This window comes from Diceros bicornis, chromosome 11, assembly GCF_020826845.1.
Source record: "Diceros bicornis minor isolate mBicDic1 chromosome 11, mDicBic1.mat.cur, whole genome shotgun sequence".
Taxonomy (NCBI): domain Eukaryota; kingdom Metazoa; phylum Chordata; class Mammalia; order Perissodactyla; family Rhinocerotidae; genus Diceros; species Diceros bicornis.
This window is the reverse complement of record NC_080750.1, coordinates 34387802-34409336: the sequence shown is the minus strand read 5'-3', so window position 1 is coordinate 34409336 and position 21535 is coordinate 34387802. Positions and strand designations below refer to the sequence as shown.

The 21535-nt window shown below is 37.8% G+C and overlaps 1 protein-coding gene across 1 annotated transcript in view; it reads left to right on the top strand.

Moving 5' to 3' along the window:
- Positions 1 to 19947, top strand: part of OTUD4 (OTU deubiquitinase 4) — a 42045-nt gene extending 22098 nt beyond the window's left edge. The window contains exons 11-21 of the mRNA XM_058550136.1: positions 1604 to 1698; positions 2767 to 2870; positions 2968 to 3154; positions 6908 to 7070; positions 8920 to 9043; positions 9342 to 9397; positions 9918 to 9998; positions 11179 to 11317; positions 11896 to 12156; positions 13270 to 13310; positions 14947 to 19947. Of these exons, the coding sequence (XP_058406119.1) occupies positions 1604 to 1698; positions 2767 to 2870; positions 2968 to 3154; positions 6908 to 7070; positions 8920 to 9043; positions 9342 to 9397; positions 9918 to 9998; positions 11179 to 11317; positions 11896 to 12156; positions 13270 to 13310; positions 14947 to 16158 (2463 nt within the window). The 3' untranslated portion in view covers positions 16159 to 19947. The remainder of the gene's footprint in view (positions 1 to 1603; positions 1699 to 2766; positions 2871 to 2967; positions 3155 to 6907; positions 7071 to 8919; positions 9044 to 9341; positions 9398 to 9917; positions 9999 to 11178; positions 11318 to 11895; positions 12157 to 13269; positions 13311 to 14946) is intronic.
- Positions 19948 to 21535: the final 1588 nt, after the last annotated feature.

Here is a 21535-nt window from a genome sequence, read left to right as displayed (position 1 = left end):
CAAAAGTGTTGCCATTTTAAAACTATATTACTATAGCCATTGACAGACATTTCTTCTTGACTTGTGAAGGAAACACTCGTTTCCTTTATGATAGCTTGTGAAAAGTATCTGATTGACCAGGATTGTATCTGGGCATTAATGGCAGACTTTACCTTAAGAACTTTTAATACTGTTCTGATTGTGGGGTATTTGAAAGGAGAGGATGGAGAGAATATGATTAATTTAGGTTCTTCTTTACAGGCTTGTCAGAAGTATGCTCTGATGGCAGAACAGAATTGTGGAATGTTTTGTTACAGTGATTTGGAAATCTTGGAAGGGAATAAAAGAGAAGAGTGAATTAGGGCTCCCTCTCCCTCCCGACCCCCACCCCCCCTAAACAGAGAAGAGAAGATTGCTTATCTTATGTTGGATCGCTAGAATTGTGTTATTCGTTATTTTAAATCAAGCATATTTCCTTTGAGGTTGCAGTTGCTTTCGGTAAAGTAGATGCTGTTGATAAAGTAGATGGTAAAGCAGATACTTGTTTTAATTTTAATTTTGTCCTTTTTAGAGTATTTTGTTTCGATTTCTACTAGACTATTTCACTTGGCTAAAATTTAAATTGAAATTTTATTATGGAAACTGCTGTGACTCAAAGGTGACTTTTGTTTACTCAAGTAAGCATGTAAGATGGAGTTTACTTGATCAAAATTAACTTCAGGAAAATCTTTTTTATTATTAAACTTTTGATGAGAGGAAGGCAAAATGTCCTATTGTGGTTGATGAATAATGAAACCTCAGCTTGAGGACTTTCGTCTGCTCATAAAAGTAGGAGGTTACTTATAGCCTTGCTGTGCACATATGGCTCCTAGTGCAGTGATCCTAGCATGGTGATCGGCAGATGCCTTGATTAATGTGTACCGTTTGACTATAGAAAGAAACCTAAAGGCTTAATCTTCTGTCACAATTTGCTATTGGCTAATACCAGTTGTATATTAGAGAACAGATGGTCGATCTATTTTTAGGGAGAAAAAAGGTCACAGTTACACATTTTAAATATTGGAAAAGTGAGAAGATAATAGTAATTATAATAATAGTTGCTCTCATTTGTAGAGTGGTTGCTGTGTGCAAGTTGGTGTCCTTATGTATATCGTATGTATCTCATTCCATCTCCACGAGTACTATGATGTAGGTACTATTATTAGCCCCACACATGAGGACACTGAAACTGAGATAAGTAACTTGCCCAGGGTCATATTGCTGGTAAGTAGAAGAGTGGGCCTGGAGTCCTAGTGTGTGGGGTGCCACTGCCCTGGTTCCGAACCAGGACATGCTGCCTCTCTTGTTTGGAGCCTTAATCGATTGTGCTCTTCCTTCTGCTTGAACTATTTAGAAAAACAATTTGGAAAAATTTTGGAAAGTAAGCAAAGTGTTTTGGGTAGAGGTCCGTAGGTCTGGGAGGTCAGAGAGACAGATATTGTTGTGCACCCTTTTGAACTTAGTTTTGTTTTTAACAATATACGTTCATTTTCTCTTTAATTGAAAACAAAATAAAAATTTAAAAACTGATCATTAATGCAAAGGAAGCAGGTGACTGATTTTTGTTTCTGGAATTGTTCAACAGGTTAGGTTGGATCACAATGGAAAATTTTCTAATGTAGACTTTCAAGGGGTTCACTCTGAGAATGGACCGGTTTTGGTTGAAGAACTTGGAAAGAAGTATGTACTACTCTTCAACTAAGGCATTTCCTGTCTCTTCCATTTAGCCTAATATAATCATGAGTGTTTTTAAATGGCCCTGTGTATTTGCAAAGTCAATTAAAGGTATTGCCTATGTGTAGAAAATATATTTGTTTAGATCTTTTGAAAAAAAGAGTTGAGTTCAAATTTAGTGTTTTGCAGGTTGACATATTTAAATAAAAAATAACGTGTTTTGTTGCTTACTGTTTAAAATGTGCCATTTTTCACAAAGGCAATTTGGGAAATTGATTATATTGTAACTTTAAAGTGGGAGCTTGGGAGGACAGAGCCGATATTCATTTCTGATCTCATTCAGCATTGCATTGCATATGTAGTTTTCAGTAAATATTTGTCAGATGGAGTAGTCACATATTATGGTTGACTTTCTATTATAGTAATACTTCAGAGCACCTTTTGTTTCAGTTGCTGCTGCCTTTATTAGGGAAAAAGGTAGTAAATTACACCTAAACTTTACTCTGGACAATTTCAAACACACACAGATATCAGGAGGATAGTACAGTGACCCTCAATATAACCATCACCCTGTTTCAGCAACTAACAGCATTTGGCAATCTTTTCTAATCTGTTCTCCCTAACCCTTTCTTTTTTTAAATGGGGATGGATTTGGAATATTTTGAAGCAAATCCTAGACATCACACCAGTTGTTATAGACACATAGATGCTTATATGTGTCCCTAACACAGTGAGGACTCCTCTCTTTCCCCACCTTAACTACAGTATCATCATCACAGCTAACAGAGTAACAGTCATTCCTTTATCTAATCTTTTGCTTAGATTATGATTAAGGCCTTTTAGTCTTCTGTTTTTGTTAGCTTAGAAAATATGCTTTTGATTTATGTCATCTTATTTGATTAGAATTACATTTGGATTGCTAAATGCTTTGTATTTTAATTTGTTTTTAATATAAGAACTAAAACTGGAAATTCTTATGTAAGTTGAAAATAAAATATTTATGCAGAATACTTAAGTAGATATTCTTACTAGGAATACTTTAAGTTATTACAAGTCTTTTCCTTCCTTTTGAAGACACTCACCGAAGAATCTCAAACCACCTCCCTCAGAAAGCTGGAACACAGTATCAGGGAAGAAGATGAAAAAACCTTCCACTTCTGGACAAAATTTCCATCCTGGTAGGAGCACATCGAGTTACACTTTCTTTGGGGGAGGTGTGATGGTACTTGGATTGTAATAGGAAAATTATGAGGCATTTTTGACTTCTTGTCACAGACATGGATTACAGAGGGCCAAAGAATCCAAGCAAGCCAGTCAAAGCCCCATCAGCACTACCTCCTCGACTCCAGCACCCTTCGGGAGTGAGACAGCACGCATTCTCCAGTCATTCTGCAGGGGCACAGTCTCAGAAACCCTCCAGTGAGCACAAAAGTCTTAGCAGGACACCCTCACAAATCATAAGGTAACCTTCCTGAATGTAAGAGAAGTAGAAATTAAGTGAGGGGCATTTCTTTTATTTGCCACATTACATGCATTTAAATAGTTAGAATTTTTTGTTTATATACTTGTCTATAGCATAATATGAGAAGTATCGTTGATAAGATAACATTTGAGGATTTCAGTCCTTTATAATTCTCTTTCAACAAGTCAAAGTAATTTTGTAGGGTAAAACATCTATATTTTTGAATAATTTTTTTCAAATGATTTGGGAGATCTTATCCTAGCCAAATCTTATTCTGGCATTTATTAGTTTTCTGGTAGCTTGTAATACGTTATATACTGAATTCCAAATTGCATTCCAAGTTCCTTGGAGGGTGAGGATGTTCTCCTTTTTATATGAACTTGAAATCAACGAAAATAGTTGGTTTACTTTGTTCTGATAGCTTTGGATTGCTTGTGTTGGTAATGTGTCCAGTACTGAATGGGGCTACGAGTTTTAGTTTCATGTAATCTTGAATATTAACATTCTCACTGAGTATCAAGAGACAGATGAACTTCAGGGTCAAAATTTCCTGCGCTGTGGATTTTATTTTTTCCCTAATCTGCCCTTTTGCGGAGTAGTTTGTGGCCCTTTGGAGGAGCTTTATTTGAGAGGGTATGCGTTAAGTTGAGGCTGTCCTCTTCACATGGACTTGGCCTGCGGGTGCTGGGGCCCTGCTGGTTACTGTGACCAGTGCCTTCCCCATACATGCTCCCTGTCCCCAATTGTCTGTACAGCTGTAGCCTCAGCTTATGTGCTTGTCAAGCTCTGGTTGTTAGTTCCTTTATTTCTGGCATTTGGGCATTCCCCTTTCTTGGGAATGTACTTAACATTTTGACATTAAAGATAGTTTATGTAACGTTTTCAAGACAGTTTTGGGTTCTTAGGCTGACATGTTACCAATACTGTGTTAGTTTCCTGGGGCTGTCATGGCAAGGTACCACAAACTGGGTGGCTTAAAACAATAGAAATTTATTCTCTCACAGTTCTGGAGGCTCAGAGTTCAAGTTGTCAGTAAGGCCTTGCTCTCTCTGAAGGCTCAAGGGGAGAATCTGTTCCATGCCCCTCTCCTACTTCTGGTGTTGCCCTCAGCCCTTGGCGTTCCTTTGCTTGTAGATCCATCATTCCGGTTTCTGCCTCCGTCATCATATGGTGTTCTCCCTGTGTGTCTGTGTCTCTTCTAATAAGGATCCCAGTCATATTGGGTTTAGGGCCTCCTTACTCCAGTGTGACCTCCACTTGATGACTTCTGCAAAGACCTATTATAAATAAAGTCCCATGCACAGGCACCCCGGGGTTAGGACTTGAACATATCTTTTTGGGAGTCACAATTCAATCCGTAACGAATAACAATACTTCACAGCCATTACATTTTTCTTTTTAGTTTAACAAACTATTTAGGATAGGAAATTAATTCATATTGTTCAAACTCCAAAATATGCAGAAGCTTATTTATTTTGATAATCCTTCTTCCTGTCCCTGTTTTCCCTGTGATCTAGTTTCCTTCTGCAGAGGTCTCCAGTGTTAACAGACTCCTGTGTGTCCTTGCAGGGCTACTTTATACATATGTAAAAGGTACATACATATTCATAAGCCAGTTTTCCAAAAGTTTTAATGAGGACAAGTGATTAAAAATCAGTCAGAAGAATGATGTTACTTCATCCGTCGAGGTTGGTCATTGCAAGCGCAACCCTGAGAATTGGCCTGGGTAGAGTGGTCAGGGCTTTGCATTCTTGGCACACCTAGCAACAATGTGCAGGGACATTCAGGGCCCACGGTGGGTTACCTCTCCCAACAGACGGAATTTGTGCCGTTAGTCAACTAGTTGAGGCTGAAGTCTGTTGTTTGGACGTTGACCAGACTCCACTAGCATCTGGTGGCATCTTACCCAATGCAGGCAAAGTAGCTAAGAGGACTAACTTATTTTGAATATTGACTTTGGAAACCTAAAAATATGAAGTAAATATAGGAAGGTCATAGGCAGAAATGAGACTTTTCTTTAACAAAATTCTTGTTTTTTTAATAGACTAGAAAAGAAGCATTTTTTTTTTCCTTGAACACAAGGATATTCTTTAGTGTCTTAAAGATTAAAAAAGAAAGTACATGTAGACTACTAAATGGCTAATTTAAATATACTTTTGTTTACCACAAACTGAATTTATATCCAGTGTGTTTCTGGTGATGTATCCAATCTCCTAGGAATTGGTGGAATGGTCAGACAGATGTGAAATGTCTTTGTCTTATTAGGATCCTTTTCTTTTTTATGTGTTAGCTATGTATTAGTTGGTACATGAAAACACTTGGTGGTAGAAGACAGCAGGTAATAACATAGATATGAAGCTTTAGAGAATTTTCGACATTGTGACTGATTGATTACGTGGGAACCTAGTTGTATTTGCAGTTCGTCTGCCTTCTCCACTGTGGGTGTGAGAGTGGATTTTACTAGTATATTAAAATAAATTTAGAGACTGCTGATGATTAAATATTTGAAATAAGATTTTTTAAAAAATTTAGGGAAAGTTTAGAATTTTATAGCTAATAGTCCAATTGATTTACACTCATAGTTTATCTTGACTTTATTTCTAAGATTTAACACATCAGTTTTGAATTCTTCTAGTTATAGAATAAAAGAAATGTAATGTTGGGCATGAGACCTTCATGGATGGGGATAAGATGGACGGATTTGAGTGATAGGACGTTACTGTTAACTTTCCAGAGACACCTGGCACTTGCTGAGTCCTCTGTGGAGTCTTCCACCACCAGGTTTGAAAAGGACTGGCGTAAGATTATGAGGGTCCAGATTAGCTCCCCTGCTTTTTTTACCCAATATCATTGGGGTTGACATCTGCCTTGTTGGAATTAGGGTGTGATTTTAAGTGGGACCATTTGAGGACATGAAATGACTATTTATTTCAGAGGTAAAAAAATCAGATGGTATCATTGTGTTCTTCCCACTCTTTTTAAGAAGGTTATATCTCTTTGTATTGTGACAAATTTTTCCTGTGAGTTTTAGATTTTCATTTCCCACTGTTGTGAAACTGTTAGACATAGTAGAAATGGTATTTATATTGCCTATAATACTTGTGAGCTATATAAAAACACTAGGATTATGTTATAGGCTACAGAACTCTTTTCATGAATTTCTTGTTGTTCTTCTTTGACCAAAATTATGTTGAGATGACAGCAGTCTTATCTGTGTGGTTAGTATTTAGCCTGGTGCATTTTAATTTTTGTTCCTCTCAGCTTTCCATCTCCCTCAGTGGTGTCGTCAGAAAGCAGAAGAATGGACCAAGTGTCTCCCTTGAACGGTCCCCTTAGAACAGAAAATTAGAGTGCTTTTGAGACCTAAACTGTTAACTTTCCTTTTCTTTTGAAAGTGAATTCTTATGAAAGTATTGGAATATGACATAAAGCATATACACAGTGCTTACATTTCTGCCCTGATGAAAAGGAAAAAAAAAATCTGAATTATTTCTTGAAAGTGAGTTATATATTTCTTTTCTTTCTAAATTTTTTCCCCCTCCTGTAAGTTTGTCGTCTTGACTCTGTAATGGAACCTAATGCTACAGGAACTTTCATTTGCTAAACATTTATTAATCAGGCCTCCAAAAGTTGAATAATATCACAGTGTAGCTAAATTAGTCAAATATGTGTATTGCAAAAAAGGTTATTTTATTTTAGGTACTCAATACATTTTGTCTTTTTTTTTCATGACAAGAATGTTTTATTTGACAGAAAACCTGATCGTGAGAGAGCTGAGGATTCTGATCACACGAGTCGAGAACCAAACTATTTTGGCCTCTCCCCAGAAGAGCGCAGAGAGAAGCAAGCTATAGAAGAATCTCGTTTACTCTATGAGATTCAGAACAGAGATGAACAGGCTTTCCCAGCCCTTTCCGTACGTATAAAAGATTTTAGAAGTTATCACTTAGAAGTCACTCCTTAATACAGTTTTTATATTAAACCATAGTTTCCAATGATAGCCTAAAATGTTTTTAAACTGAAAGGTACCTTAAAGATCATGTAGTTGCCTTTCCTTTTGACATATTTTATGAAGAAGATTAGGTCTAAAGACAGTACTAGTTGGTGGCAGAGTTGAGGCAAGTAAACTGGTTACCTCACTTCTAGTTTAGTATTTTCTTTTGAACCAAAACATGTTTATTTTGCTAGCCAGAGTAATATGCAGTAGAAGTTCATGATTCAGTTAACAAGATACATCTATAAAATCAGGACACTCTTTGCAATGTTCCTTCTTAAACATACGAGGACCTGGTAACCTAGAACATACAATAAGAGCTGTCATTCTGAGTGTTTGCTGTTGGAGATGATAGTACATGTAATCCTGTGGCTTTGCCCGTGTTCCGTGTGTCGGACGCTGGGCTTTGATGGATGCTTCTCTGATGGAAGAAATGTTCTCTACCTTTAGGTTTCTTAATTCTTTTGGGGGAGTCAGAAGGGAAGACAGTTCTGTTCTACTGTGGAGTGAAGTAAATGCTCTGTGGGGAGGGTTCATTGGCAGCACAGGGGAGGGGTAACTGATTCAGTTTGGTTGCACTGGGAGTCCTGGGCCTATGTTCTTTTAAATATTGGTAAGTGGTACCAAATGATTTGTGATCCAGAATGGTGGTTGGACACTTTTTCTTAACAGTGGATTAAACAAGCAAAATGTGGTTTTGTAGGAGGCTACCCAGAATATAAAACATTAAAGCCTCACACACTCAATTCTCTGTCCTCTGGCTTTTATGGAATCCTTTAGAGGTGTGAGATGCTCAGTTTAAAGCAGCTAATCTGTAATATTAGTTCATTCTGGTACAGGGGTTGGAATAAGTGCCCACATCCATATGTGAATTAGGCATGGTCTGTAGGCTAAGTATATTTATGTCATATATGTTATTTTTTCATGACATTTAGATAGTAAAATAACTACAAATCATTTAAGATTGTACTCATAGCTTTTTGTCCTTTTTTTCAATTAGGGAATGATAAAACTGCAACTACTGTCATGTGGGAATAGATTGTAAAATTTTTTGATTGTTAAAGTGGGGTCTTCATACTTAGACTAGGCAGTTAGAGCCTTTCTTGGACTTGATAGTGACTTGGGTTTGTGTTCTAGAAAACTCTTGCCACAGAGGGCTGAGATCTTCTCTTCAGCTGTGTGCAACATTCACTCATAGAGAGCTAGAAGAGGAAAGGGGCTTCAGTGATAATTTAGCTTAAAAACCTGACTTATTCCGGTCCCTTTGTTTCACCAATTAGAAGGTTGGATCTCAAGCAGAGCTTAAGTGATTTGTTGACAGTCAGTAGCATTTCAGTGATAAGAATCCTAGTGCACTGTTTCTGCTCTTTGCACTTGGGTGTTTTTCCCCACAAAGGATGGTGGCTCTATAATGGCTGCTTTTGAAGCTTGGTGTGAAGGGTGCTAGTCTTTGTGCAAAGAATGTAAGTATAAGTTGCAAGGTGAGAGTTTGGTCAGGGTGGCTCCCTGAAACGGGGATCTGAGGAAGTCTTACTCCTAATTTAGGCCAATGGTCTATTGCCTAATACTTATTGATAAGCCTGTTACTGTAGAGTACATAATTAAATATGAACCCTAGGTTCTTTTTTTTGTAGTTTCAGAAGTATAATGATATAGGGCTATGAATTTTGAGATTTTTAGTCAGATGTATTAAGAATAAGATTATGAGACTTTGGTTCATGTATTTGTGGGTAAATTTTAACACAAAGTGTTGGGTTTTGTTCATTTTAAGAGCTCATCAGTCAGTCAGTCAGCTTCTCAGAGCAGCAACCCAAGTGTCCAGAGAAAATCATCACATGTAGGTGATAGAAAAGGAAGCAGGCGGAGAGTGGATCCCGAAGAACGAAAAGAGAAAGGTGTGTTACTTCATCATTTGAATGCAGGTGCTAGAGATCCGTGTCTGATTTAAAGTCATACATTGGGAAAAGAACGCTTACTATTTAAATCATAAAGCAGTTTATTGTCACGTATCTCACTTTTGCAGAGAAACCTTGACTCAAGCTAAAGCATGTTAAATGTTATTCTGAAAACTATTTTTCACTGACTAAACATGGTTCAGATAGTCTTGGGCTTTCTCTGTCTTCCTATTTTGCTGTTCTCTCTTCAGACCTGACCAGTGGCTGATGCTGTCCTTTTTATCTTCATGTGTTACAGACTCTGTCCATGGACATGTTCACATGGATAAAAAACCCGAGCCAAGCACATTGGAGGTAAACATTTTAAATACTAATTGCATCTTCTTTTTCCTTAACACTGTGATAGTATAGCAGGAAGAAGTTGAAGGAGAAAATGGAGATGACGTCATCATTTTATAACTGGTAGGGAAGTAGAAAAGCGGAGAAAAAAATTGGGAGGAGATGATAGTGCTTAAGGAGAATGCATTCACAAATTATAACCATTTCTTCAAGGGTACAGTATGACGACCTATCTGAACGGGTGGAAAGTAGCTTTTACTTTCCATTACTCACTAGTAGATGGAGATTTTTAAAGGAAGAGTGTGCTATTTTGATACCATACCCACAATCAAAACGGTGGCCCAGTAGTTTGATGTGATAAAGATGGGCAGGCAACGTTACCTACCTGTTGAAAACCAGATGTAATTGAAAAAAATACTCAGTCGTGAGAGGGTTCATTTAGGTGCAGGTAGGGTGAACTATAAAGGCAACCATGATTATCCGAGAATGTGGGTCTTTGAAATACAAAATTATGCTTTTTTTTTTGCTTCCAAAGAATATTAGTGATGATAAATGTGCAAGAGTTTCATCACCGTCAAAGTCAAAGAAATTAGAGTGCCCGCCTCCTGCAGAACAAGTAAGTACATTGTTGCATTTGACACCAACATTCTCCATTCTCTGGGGTTCTTAGCTCTGTATATATGATCATTTAAAAATAGAAAACATCGGGGCTGGCCCGGTGGCGCAAGTGGTTAAGTGCGTGCGCTCTGCTGCGACAGCCCGGGGTTCGCTGTTTCAGATCCTGGGCGCGCACCGATGCACTGCTTGTAGAGCCATGCTGTGGCGGCATCCCATATAAAGTAGAGGAAGATGGCCACGGTTGTTAGCTCAGGGCCAATCTTTCTCAGCAAAAAGAGGAGGATTGGCATCGGATGTTAGCTCAGTGCTGATCTTCCTCACAAAAAAAAAAGAATAAAAAACATTTGTATAGGAAATGGAACATTTATTTTAGCATCATAATTTAGGTGCAGTTATGAATTTCTATAATTCTGTTGTTGGTTAGTCTGTGATGTTCTCAGTTTTTATGGAGTGTTATTTTTATAATCAGCATTTTCTGGACATAGAAGCCATCTTCTGAATTGATTTTGAGTAAGTTTATATTTGGTATCTTGTGTTCTTATCTTTGTGGTGAGTTCGCTTGAAAATTAGATTTTTGAAGGGAAATTATAAATTTCTACTTCAAAACTTTAAAAAAGAGTTGTCTGCATCCTTAACAATTATTTCATAGAAGGGAGGGAATGTAATGATTGAAGAGATTAGAAAAATATATATTTAAAAAGCAGTATACCAATTTACGAATTTAATGATGAAGGCACCTGAGTTCTGGCAGATATTTTGGTTCTTGGTCTAATACAGGAGTAGAGTAAGTTCTGAGTCCTTGCTTTTCTGTTAACATCCTTCATGTCAGAAAGCATGTAGTTTCATGTATATCTTTGTGTGAGGAGCTATTCTAAATGACTCATGAATTTCAAGGTGGTTTCAGAGATTTTGCCTTAAAAGCATTGGATTCAAGTTGCTTCAGAATTTGTTTCTAACTGCCAGTGACTTGTGATTTTTGGTAGGCAATCTCTGGTTAGGATCAACTTTGTGTGGAATTTTTAGCTACTGTGTTTTTTTCTTTCATTTCTAAGACCAGAAAGACCATTTATATAGAAACTGCAGTTGCGTAAAAGATAGGCAACTCAAGCTATGTTTGGTCATTAAAATTAGTGTTAAGCAAAATGAACTCTTGTCTTTTTCCACCTCTCTTCTTGAAGAAGCCAGCAGAACACGTGTCTTTGTCAAATCCAGCTCCCCTTCTAGTTTCTCCAGAGGTACATCTAACTCCTGCGGTGCCTTCTTTACCAGCCACTGTGCCAGCCTGGCCAAGTGAACCTACAACTTTTGGACCAACAGGTTAGATAAGAATTTTAAAAATCCAATAAACCAACCATCAAAAGCCTTCCAAGTCAGAGACTTCAAATTCTTGAGTGAGAGCTTGACCTCAGAGCAGGGTTAGGTGTGTTGAGCCTCACGGAGCTTTTTGTGGTCCTCTGCATCTAGTGTGGGAGGGCCAGGTTCATTTGAGATAAGCCCTCAGAATCCCAAGAGCAGGAAGTTTGAGCTGGTTATCTCTGCTGGTTGCCTTGGTTGCTCAGCACTGGCACCACAGTTTGCATCCTTCGTGGACCAGCTCTTTGTGGCCCCCTCATTGAACCCTTTGCCAAGCTCTGTGTCTTACACATGTTTATAAGAGCTTCTATTAGAAGACGTTGACTCACAGCTTGTTTCCTGGGCTCATTTCCTCCTTTGTGTCCAGGAGGGTCCTTGGTTGATATAAAAAGTACTTCTTTAGATTGCTTAAGTACACAACTTTTTACCAGCTGTGTCAATTTTACAGAATTCTTTACTTTTTAGCTTAGTGTAAACTTATATCTGTAGAGAATTATTTTCACCTTTTTATAGTTTTTGGTTCCTTTCCCTCTCTTTTGTAGGTGTTCCTGCTCAAATTCCCGTTTTGTCAGTGACACAGACTCTGACCACTGGACCCGAATCTGCTGTGTCCCAAGCTCATTTAACACCATCGCCAGTTCCTGTGTCAATACAGGCAGTTAACCAGCCCATGATGCCTTTGCCTCAGACAATGAGCCTTTACCAAGACCCACTCTATCCTGGGTTTCCTTGTAATGAAAAGGGAGATCGAGCCATTGCACCACCTTATTCACTGTGTCACACTGGGGAGGACCTCCCTAAAGGTGAGATCCTTCTCCAAGTTCAGATGGGTTTTATTTACCCAAGTACTGATACAGGATCAGTGAGAAATGTAAACAGAGGTCAGAAGTCATGTTGCCGAGCAAGCCAAAGGACTTCCTTGGGAGGGACAGCAGAGGTTTGGCTATTAGTCGTTCACGCTCCTGTTTCAGCTTGTGTTTGATTGGAATATGTTTTTTGTGTGTTTCGTAACTGCCCCTCCCCCTATGTCAAAACAAACAGCCTAAACCATTTTGACTTCAGTCTTACTAATGTCTCTTAATAATGTCCCTGTTTTCAAAAACAGCCTAAAACCATTTTGAATTCAGTGTTAATAATGTTGCTGACCAGATAACTAAACACTGAGTTTTCTCAACACTGGTCTGGTTTTTGGAACTACTCATATTACCTTATCCGTGAAAAAATTATAGAGAAGAATGAATATAATACGTAACAGCCATCATTATAGTACTACAATCAACAGTGTTTTTTTTAAAAGAATTCTCTTAAAATTTGCCTGTCCCTCCCTTTTTTTAAAGGAATTTTAGTTTGCAAAATTTCTTATCTGTAGAAAAACTGGAAGGGTAATGCAGTGACTATCTCTGTGCTCTTTACCTGGATTTTTGTAGACCCTTTGGTTTTATTAGTGGTTTGATGTTTGAGTCTGGGTAACTGGCTGGTGTCAAATGAATACCTAGGCTAATATCATCCTACTAATCTCAGGTTATTAATGTTAGGTTTATGTTGATTTTACCCTTATCCCTCAACATTTTTATTTCATAATTTTTTAAACCCCACAGAGAAGTTGGAAAGGAAGTAACAGTGAACACCTGAGTTTCCTTCACACAGATTTAATTTTAATCGGATAAAACCCTCAATTTTAGGCATTTTGGGACTTAGATGTTAGCATAGACAAAGCATATTGAACCTGGAATTACCCTATAATGGCAGAGCCTGGTTCGGTTATATTACAGGTTTTATCTGTGTTTTATATCACAGGCTGGAGAAAACAATTCCAGTAGGCAACATTGTCTTTAGAACTATATGTTGTTTGAGGATAATGAAAAAAAGCTTCTTGAATATATAATTTTAATGAGTGATTATTATGTTATTTTCAGATAAGAACATTCTTCGATTCTTCTTCAATCTTGGTGTAAAGGTATTTACATTTTTATCATTTTCAAGTTATTTTTAAGTTAACACTGTTCTAAATTACTACTATTTTAATAATCTTAACTCTTAATGCTGTCAGTCAATAACAAGGTCTATTAAATCTCATTATTTTAAGAACTAGCATTTTCAGTACTGTATTGTTTATTTTTGGTGGTGGTTGAGACTCCATATTTGCTTGCTTTTCCTTTTTGTTTATTTATTTATTTTGGTGAGGACGATTGGCCCTGAGCTAACATCCTTGCCAGTCTTCCTCTTCTTTGTATATGGGATGCCGCCACGCATGGCTTGAACGGTGTGTAATTCCGCACCTGGGATCTGAACCTGTGAATCCCGGGACCCCGAAGCGGAGCGCGAGAACTTAACCACTGCGCCACTGGGCCGGCCCCATTGCTTTTCCTTTTAATTGGCGGTGGTTTAACCCTGTTAGTATATTCAGGAAACAGCCCTGTCCCTGACCAGTGTAGTGGAAATGCCCTTAGTGAGGAATTGAGTGAAAGATCTGGGTTTGAAGTTCTCTTCCATCACTTGTTTGCTGTGTAGCCCTGGGCGAATCAGCGAGCCTAGCTTTTTCATTTACGGAACGGGGATAACATTCTTCCACCTGCTTCAGTTGTTGAAAGGGTGAAAGGAAATGACATGTGAAAGTACTCCTGTGGAAGGCGGTGTGCTTGTTATCAGAGCAGAGGTATCCTTTGGGAAGTGGTCTGCCTGGAAACAGCTTGTCTTAGAAAGAGGCTGGAAAGCTCTATGTCTTTGTCAGTGCTGTGTTGTCTCCTGTCTTGGGTTAGTTTCTGAGGGTTCTAGACTGTTAAAATATGGAATGAAGTGTCCTGCTGTAGCCTATTGACCAGTTCATAAAAGGAGACTTGGTTAATTTGACCATCTACTGTGTTCATTGCCTAGTTTTATATTTATCTAGTTAATATTGGATTTATTTAGTTAATTAGCCAATTAGCTGGTAAATTTTTCTGTGTGTCTTGATCTTTAGCTGAACCTTTGCAGGAGAAGGATTTGGGATATTTCATTTTCAGTATTACCCTTCTCTGACTAGAGGTCTAACTTTAATCTTGGAGTTGAAGTGGTTTGGGGGCTCCTAGAACTGTGGAGTCCTAACACTGGGGATCATCTGCTCCTATACCAGCATTTTTCTGGTACAACACGTCCAGAGCAGTTAACTAGTTGGCATGGGGTCACACAGTGAGTTAGTGGTAGAGCCAGAACCCAAATGCAGGTCAGGCTAAACAGCCAGTGATAGGGATATTGAAGCTGGAGGCTCAAGTGCTGGATGTTGGTTGTTTTTGAGATCTGTATCAACCAAAATTAATTCGATGCAGTTATATCCAAAGGATGAAATTAATGATTATGATAATCTATGGGTGGTTCATTATATTGTCTCCTATCAGCCTTTATACCAGGACTTTGGGTTGGTTTCAGGATAGGAACAAGGAATGGAGTCTTAGAGCAGTGACTTAATTTTGTAATTCCTTTTCAGGTTGCATGTCACAGTGATCTGGTATTTGGACTGCAGATTATATGATCTTTGCAGGCATGAGAAATTTTTATTAAGCCTACTCTAAACTTTTTTTCTCTCCTTCTGTTTATCTATTTTTTGTCTCTTTTAGGCATATAGTTGTCCTATGTGGGCCCCGCATTCTTATCTGTACCCTCTGCACCAGGCCTACCTTGCAGCCTGCAGGATGTACCCAAAGGTCCCTGTCCCTGTGTATCCTCAAAATCCTTGGTTCCAAGAAGCTCCTTCTGCTCAGAATGAAAGTGATTGTACCTGTACCGATGCACACTTTCCCATGCAGCCTGAGGCCAGTGTTAATGGTCAGATGCCGCAGGCCGAGATTGGACCGCCGACATTTTCTTCACCTCTAGTTATCCCTGCATCTCAGGTGTCTGAAAGTCATGGACAGTTGTCTTACCAGGCTGATCTTGAATCGGAAAACTCTGGACAGCTTCTTCATGCTGAATATGAAGAGTCACTAAGTGGCAAGAATATGTTCCCACAACCGTCCTTTGGACCCAATCCATTCTTAGGCCCAGTTCCCATTGCACCTCCTTTCTTTCCTCATGTGTGGTATGGGTACCCTTTTCAGGGATTCATAGAAAATCCAGTAATGAGGCAGAATATTGTTCTGCCCTCTGATGAGAAAGGAGAATTGGATCTGCCTCTGGAAAATTTGGATCTTTCTAAAGAATGTGGTTCAGGTTCAGCAGTAGAAGAGTTTCAGGAGGCCAGAGGTGAAGGCACACATTCTCTCCCTGAAGCCAGTGTGAGTAAGCATGAAGGCCGGGTGGAGCAGTCGTCCCAGACACCCAAGGCAGATCTGGCATTGGCTTCCATCCCTCCTGTAGCAGAGGGAAAGGCTCATCTTCCCACTCAGATTCTAAACAGAGAGCGAGAAACTGTGCCTGTTGAACTTGAGCCTAAAAGGACCATTCCAAGTCTGAAAGAAAAACCAGAAAAAGTGAAAGATCCTAAGACTGCTGCTGATGTGGTCAGTGGGGCCAACTCTGTGGATAGCAGAGTGCAAAGACCAAAAGAAGAGAGTTCAGAAGATGAAAATGAAGTGTCTAATATTCTGAGAAGTGGTAGATCCAAGCAGTTCTATAATCAGACTTATGGAGGCAGGAAGTACAAAAGTGATTGGGGCTATTCTGGCAGGGGAGGATATCAACACGCGAGAGGTGAGGAGTCCTGGAAAGGGCAGCAAAGCAGAAGCCGAGACGAAGGTTATCAGTACCATCGAAATGTCAGAGGACGGCCGTATAGGGGGGACAGGAGGAGATCAGGCATGGGAGATGGCCATCGGGGACAACACACTTGATGTTTGTTGCTGTGGTATTTTAGAGCAGAAACCCTTTCTTAGATGAAATGTTTCTGAAGGCTTTAAAAAAAATACATTAAAATAAAAACCCAAATTGGAACTGTCTTCTCCCTTCCCCCATACCCTCATTCCCATCTTGGACAAGAGATGTTGGATATGCGTTCAAGGGGGCAGGTGAATTCCTGGCGTTGCCATTTTTCTTCGTTCAGAATCTGTTTATTAGGTGACTGCCCCCATAAAAAATAGAAAATAAGTTTGTTAAAGTATTTTTTATAAACAGCTTAATATAAAACATTATAGATTTAGTTTTTTGTTTTTCTCCTTATATAAGTTTAATTTCAAATGTTGGAAATGTGTGCTTTATAGTGTTTACTAAAGTGACAAGAAAATATACCATTTGACACACTATAGATTCCAAAACATAACATTGCACCAAATAGAAATGTATATTTTATTATGCAATGCCTTAGTCATAAACTGGGCTCAAACAATTCTTAGCCTAAAACACTGTCTTTTGAAATGCTTCCAACCCAAAGGCCTTTCATCTCAATATCTGTCAAACTTGAATAATGTCTTCTCTTTAATATTACACATAAGGCAGCCTATTAACCTGTGTCTTAGAAATGTTGTATATAGTTCTTTTAATATTCATAGGGTATATTTTTGAATTTTGGTGAGTATTTGTTGAACTTGAGATCGCATACAAGAACAGATGTTTAGGAAATAGGAAATCTAATGAAATGGCTGTTTCCACCAAGAATTCTTAGCACTGGTGTAAATATCATGGTGCCTACTCGAAAGAAATGTAGATGCTATGCATTTTGAAAATAATCTGCATCTGTTAAAACTGCAGAAATTTTTTAATGCCACTTTAACACTAATGCACTGACAGATTTAAATATTTTGTGAGAAGAAATGTTAAAAATTTTTAGCTTGACAGGTTTCTATAGAGTTACTGTGTTTTGTTTTTCTCTTTGCACCATTGGTTATGTGTATCACTTTACATTTGCATGTTCAATTTGTCACAGTGGGAACTATTGTACAAAAACAGTACGATTGTGACTTTTAGTTCTTTTCTAGAGGATGCTGCTAGAAGATGGTTTTGCTTTGCATTTTATAGCTTGTCACCCCTTCCCTAACGCCTCTGATGCTGCTTCCTTCCAGTCTTTGCAGTGTTCACTAGAAATTCCCTTTGCATGCTGCACTCTGTTCTCACGTGGAGATGTGACTCTCTCAATTAACACAGTATTCGTTTATCTGTGTTACTCTGTAAAAATAACTAGCTTATGTTTCTTATTTGTACATACCAATGTGAAAATCTACCCTTTTTTATGTTCTCTTTTGATCAGGAAATTTGAGTGCTATGCAAATAACATAGTAATTTCTCTTTGCATGCCACGTGTAATATATCTAGCCAAAAATAGATTTTTTTTTTTTTAAAAAGCAAATTACTTTAAAAGCAAATACAATTCACTTGAATTTGACAAACTGAAGCGGATGAGTTTTCTGGGTTCTCTGATAACCTGCAGGAATGTTGGGATGCCAGCTAGGCTCAGTGAATCTCCACTGTACTGTAATAATGGTTATTTACCTCTGTTGTTTTAATTACCTAATGTCTGTGTAACTGCTGATTTGAGTAGTGATTAGCATTTAGATGTTTTGTAATATAGGATTTTAGAGAGCACTTTGAAAGATAACATTTTATTATGATGGTGCTAGGCAAAAATTTGTGAAGACTGGGATGGTTGTGTGGAAAAAAAAAATTCTTGAGACAACCTGTTGAAAGGAATTTCTGTCACCTAAGCTAGAACAATTGGGGAAGGTACTGTTTAAGCCATTTTTTTCTTAGTTAACATCAACAGTTGTTATGGAATGAAGACTAGAGGGTCCTCCACTTTCAGCTAATGCTTTATTATGTAGAATTAGCTTACCTGATAATTTTTATGAAAATCAAATTTAGATAGAATGACCACAGTTAAAAGTTCAGTAGTGTGATCTCAGGAGTCCAAAAGAAATTGCTATTTCTAGTGTCCTTCAGTTTATTGACTGAGATTTGATCTCAGTTTCTTCTGGAAATGTTTAAAAATTGGATAGGAAAGAATACTGCTCATTTCTTCACTGTCACTCTGTCTTACCTCAATTGAGTAACAGAATACTCTATAGTTCCTGAAGGAAATAGTGATTTGCTTCCTGTTTCCCGTACCTTACCTCCAGGACATGATGGAAACAGTGCTGAAAGAGAAGTTTAGCAGATGGTACTTTACTCAGTGACCTCTGGAATAAAAGAACTCTGACTTTTGATAATTAGTTTTAAAGTTATCAGTCTTTGTATGAAGGTCAGTTTTGTTTTTTTCCTTTAGGTTTGTTTTAAATGTTTTAGTCCAGGGGATTCTGCCTTATGCTGAGGTCAAACTAGGGCCAAGCTAGCTTTTGTCCTCCGTTTTAACTGAGTCAGAGGTATGTTGACATGAGATATAATGTTTCTGTATAACAGAAAAAAGCTTAGAAGTGAGAATCATTTGTATTTTGAGTTGGAAATTATGGAACTTCACTGTATTATGATCTTACACATTTTTAAGAACAAATGTTTAGAATGACCAAAGCTCACCTGTTCTTTTCGTTTTATTTAGTTGCTTTTGCTCAACTTGGTTGCTGTCCCTTTCCTTTTAGTATCGTGTGTGTTTCTCTTCTTCAATTTCAGTTCCTCAGTAAGTCTTCAACTCTTGCTCCATGTACTGGTTGGCAGCAGGATGTTAGCATCTGTGTAGTCCTTGTTCGTTTCCTGGTAGCCTGTACGTTCATTTTCACGGCTGACCTAAGCTCAGAGCCTGCCTTGACCTGGCAAGAGTGGGTTTTCCCAAACCACAATGCTGATGCAACGTAATTGATGCAAACTCTATATTCTTGCAGTGTTTCCTTTGTGACTCAAGGTTGAATTAAAATGCCTGTGAACTGCAAACTTGCTTATGATTGACTTGGTGCAATAAAGTTCCTTTCTAACCATTTCTGGTTTAGAAAACATTCAGCCATCCTAGAAACTAGCAATATTTATTTATGCCTCATTTATTTTACCTTCAGTTTTAGATGAGGTAACCTTAGTCTTTCACTTATGGGTACTAAGCAAGGTCCATTTTAGTGTAGCTGAAGAGAATGCATATTTGGCTACACTATTTCTGTTTACTGTGTTCTGCTTCCTATTTAATGTCTAAATGCTATTGTGTTTTTGTTTAAATCTTAATGGCTCAGTTCCAGTATGTCAATTTCAAAGAACTAAGGTTTTGCTACTAGTGTCAGCCATTTACTCTCCCACTAATTGGGATTTTTTTCCCCCTGAAATATAAGTTTTAGAAAATCCTAGAAGAGGGTGGGTGCATGTCTTAATGCTGGGAAACAGCAACTTTGGGGTTGAATTTACTTGAATGGATTAAAAATTGCATTGTTACAGAGCTAGAAAAAAATTTATGTATGAAAAATGATAATAGCCTTACACTGAGTACAAATAATACTTAAAAGCATGTGAAGATGTGATCATTTGTGATGTTACTTGTAAAAAAAGTATATATACATATCTTTTGAAGTGTTGAAAGGAAAATAGTACTTTATATTCTTTATCATATCACTTTTTGTAAGTGTTGAATATATTCCTGTTTATTTTTCTATGTTCTGTTTTGTAGCCTTAAGAAGTGTTTCAAACATATCTGAATGTATAAAATAAGAGTAAATGCCCTACATGGTGTGATGCTGCATTATATATAAAACTGTGTGCATATATTAAATTTTGTCTCTTGATTCTGCTTGTCATTTCTTTGATTCCAGGGTTAACCAAATAATATAGCATATAAATCTTGACAGGAATTATAGTAAACTTTTAAAAATAAGAGATGGTTTCCATGGTTTTTATCCAGGCAGAAGATAATTCTAGTATGTGCAACTAAAAACCACATGGGATTTATAATCCATGGGGTAGGTAACTGTTCTTTTCCTTACTTTATATATACAGTCATGTACTGCCTAACAATGGATGGCATATACAATGGTGGTCCCCGTAAGATTAGCACCATCCAGCCTAGGTGCGTAGTAGGCTATACTGTCTAGGTTTGTGTAAGTACACTCTATGATGTTCACACGACAATGAAATCGCCTAATGACGCATTTCTCAGTATCTCTATCGTTAAAAGTGACACACGACTGTCTAATAAAACTGACAGGCCAAGTAATTTGACCAAGATTGTACATCTAATAAGTGGTAGAATTTGGATTTGAACCTAGCTCTGAGTGGTTTTAGAGTAGTGCTCTCTACCATTTTTTCAGCAATCATTAAATGAAATGGGAATGTGTAGAATACTTAAGAATAATTTATGGATTAAATGGCCCTTTTAAGTTAGTGTTCAATAACATTTGTCTTCTGAAGGTAAAGCAAATCTTTTGAAAGTTTTATATGAAAACAAAGGTAGCAAGTATACATAAATACTTTGAAAACTCAAGTTTCTTAAGGCTGTACTTCTTCGTTAAATCAAGTCACCTAAGAATATTGCTAGTCAATACTTGTTTAACGTACTTATTATATAGACTTTGTTTCAGAATGGCTTCTCCAGTAAGCACAGCCTGAAACAAAAGCTTCATTCAGCTCAAGTGTTTGTTAGAAAGGTGATCTAGGAACAAGGGCAGCAAGCTGGGAAGGAGGAGGACAAGTTGGTTAGTCATATAGGCCAGTTTGGGACTGCCTGAGGTGAGTGAGGTATCACAGAACCTTGAGGGGATTGGAGGGACAAAGGAAGGAAAAAAGGAGGAAACATTTATTTGTTAGCTGGCTGAGTGCCAGCGCCTTTCCCCACGAGACAATGTAGAAGCCAGAGTATGGAGAGGAAAACAAGAGGGGTGTTCTGTTGGTGCTGGGTGGAGCCCTTATAGAACTGGTAGCTTGAAGTGGATGTGATAACAAGGTAAGACAAGTGACCGGTGGTCCACAAGAGGTGTCTGATACAGGCTTTCTCTAAAAGGTTTTTATAATTAGAAGGGCCTGCTTTTCACTTTTGAATATTTATTATATTAACTTTGACTTTTAGGTTCACGTCTAGGGAATAGTATGAGAATAAACTACAAAAGAAGTAAACACAGCTTCCCTTCATAACTAAATTTATAGGCTCTTCCAAAAGTGTGAATCATGCACTCCCCAGAATAGTGAAGCTACACACATTGGTATAAACATCATGTTTGTTTAGATTGATCCTATGAGTTTATTAGAGAAACGAGCTTCGAAGTCAACCCATTTTAAATACGTACCATTCCTATTATTACATTTTATTTTTCACATTTTTTTAAAAAATAATTTTATTTATTTTTTTTCCCCCAAAGCCCCAGTAGATAGTTGTATGTC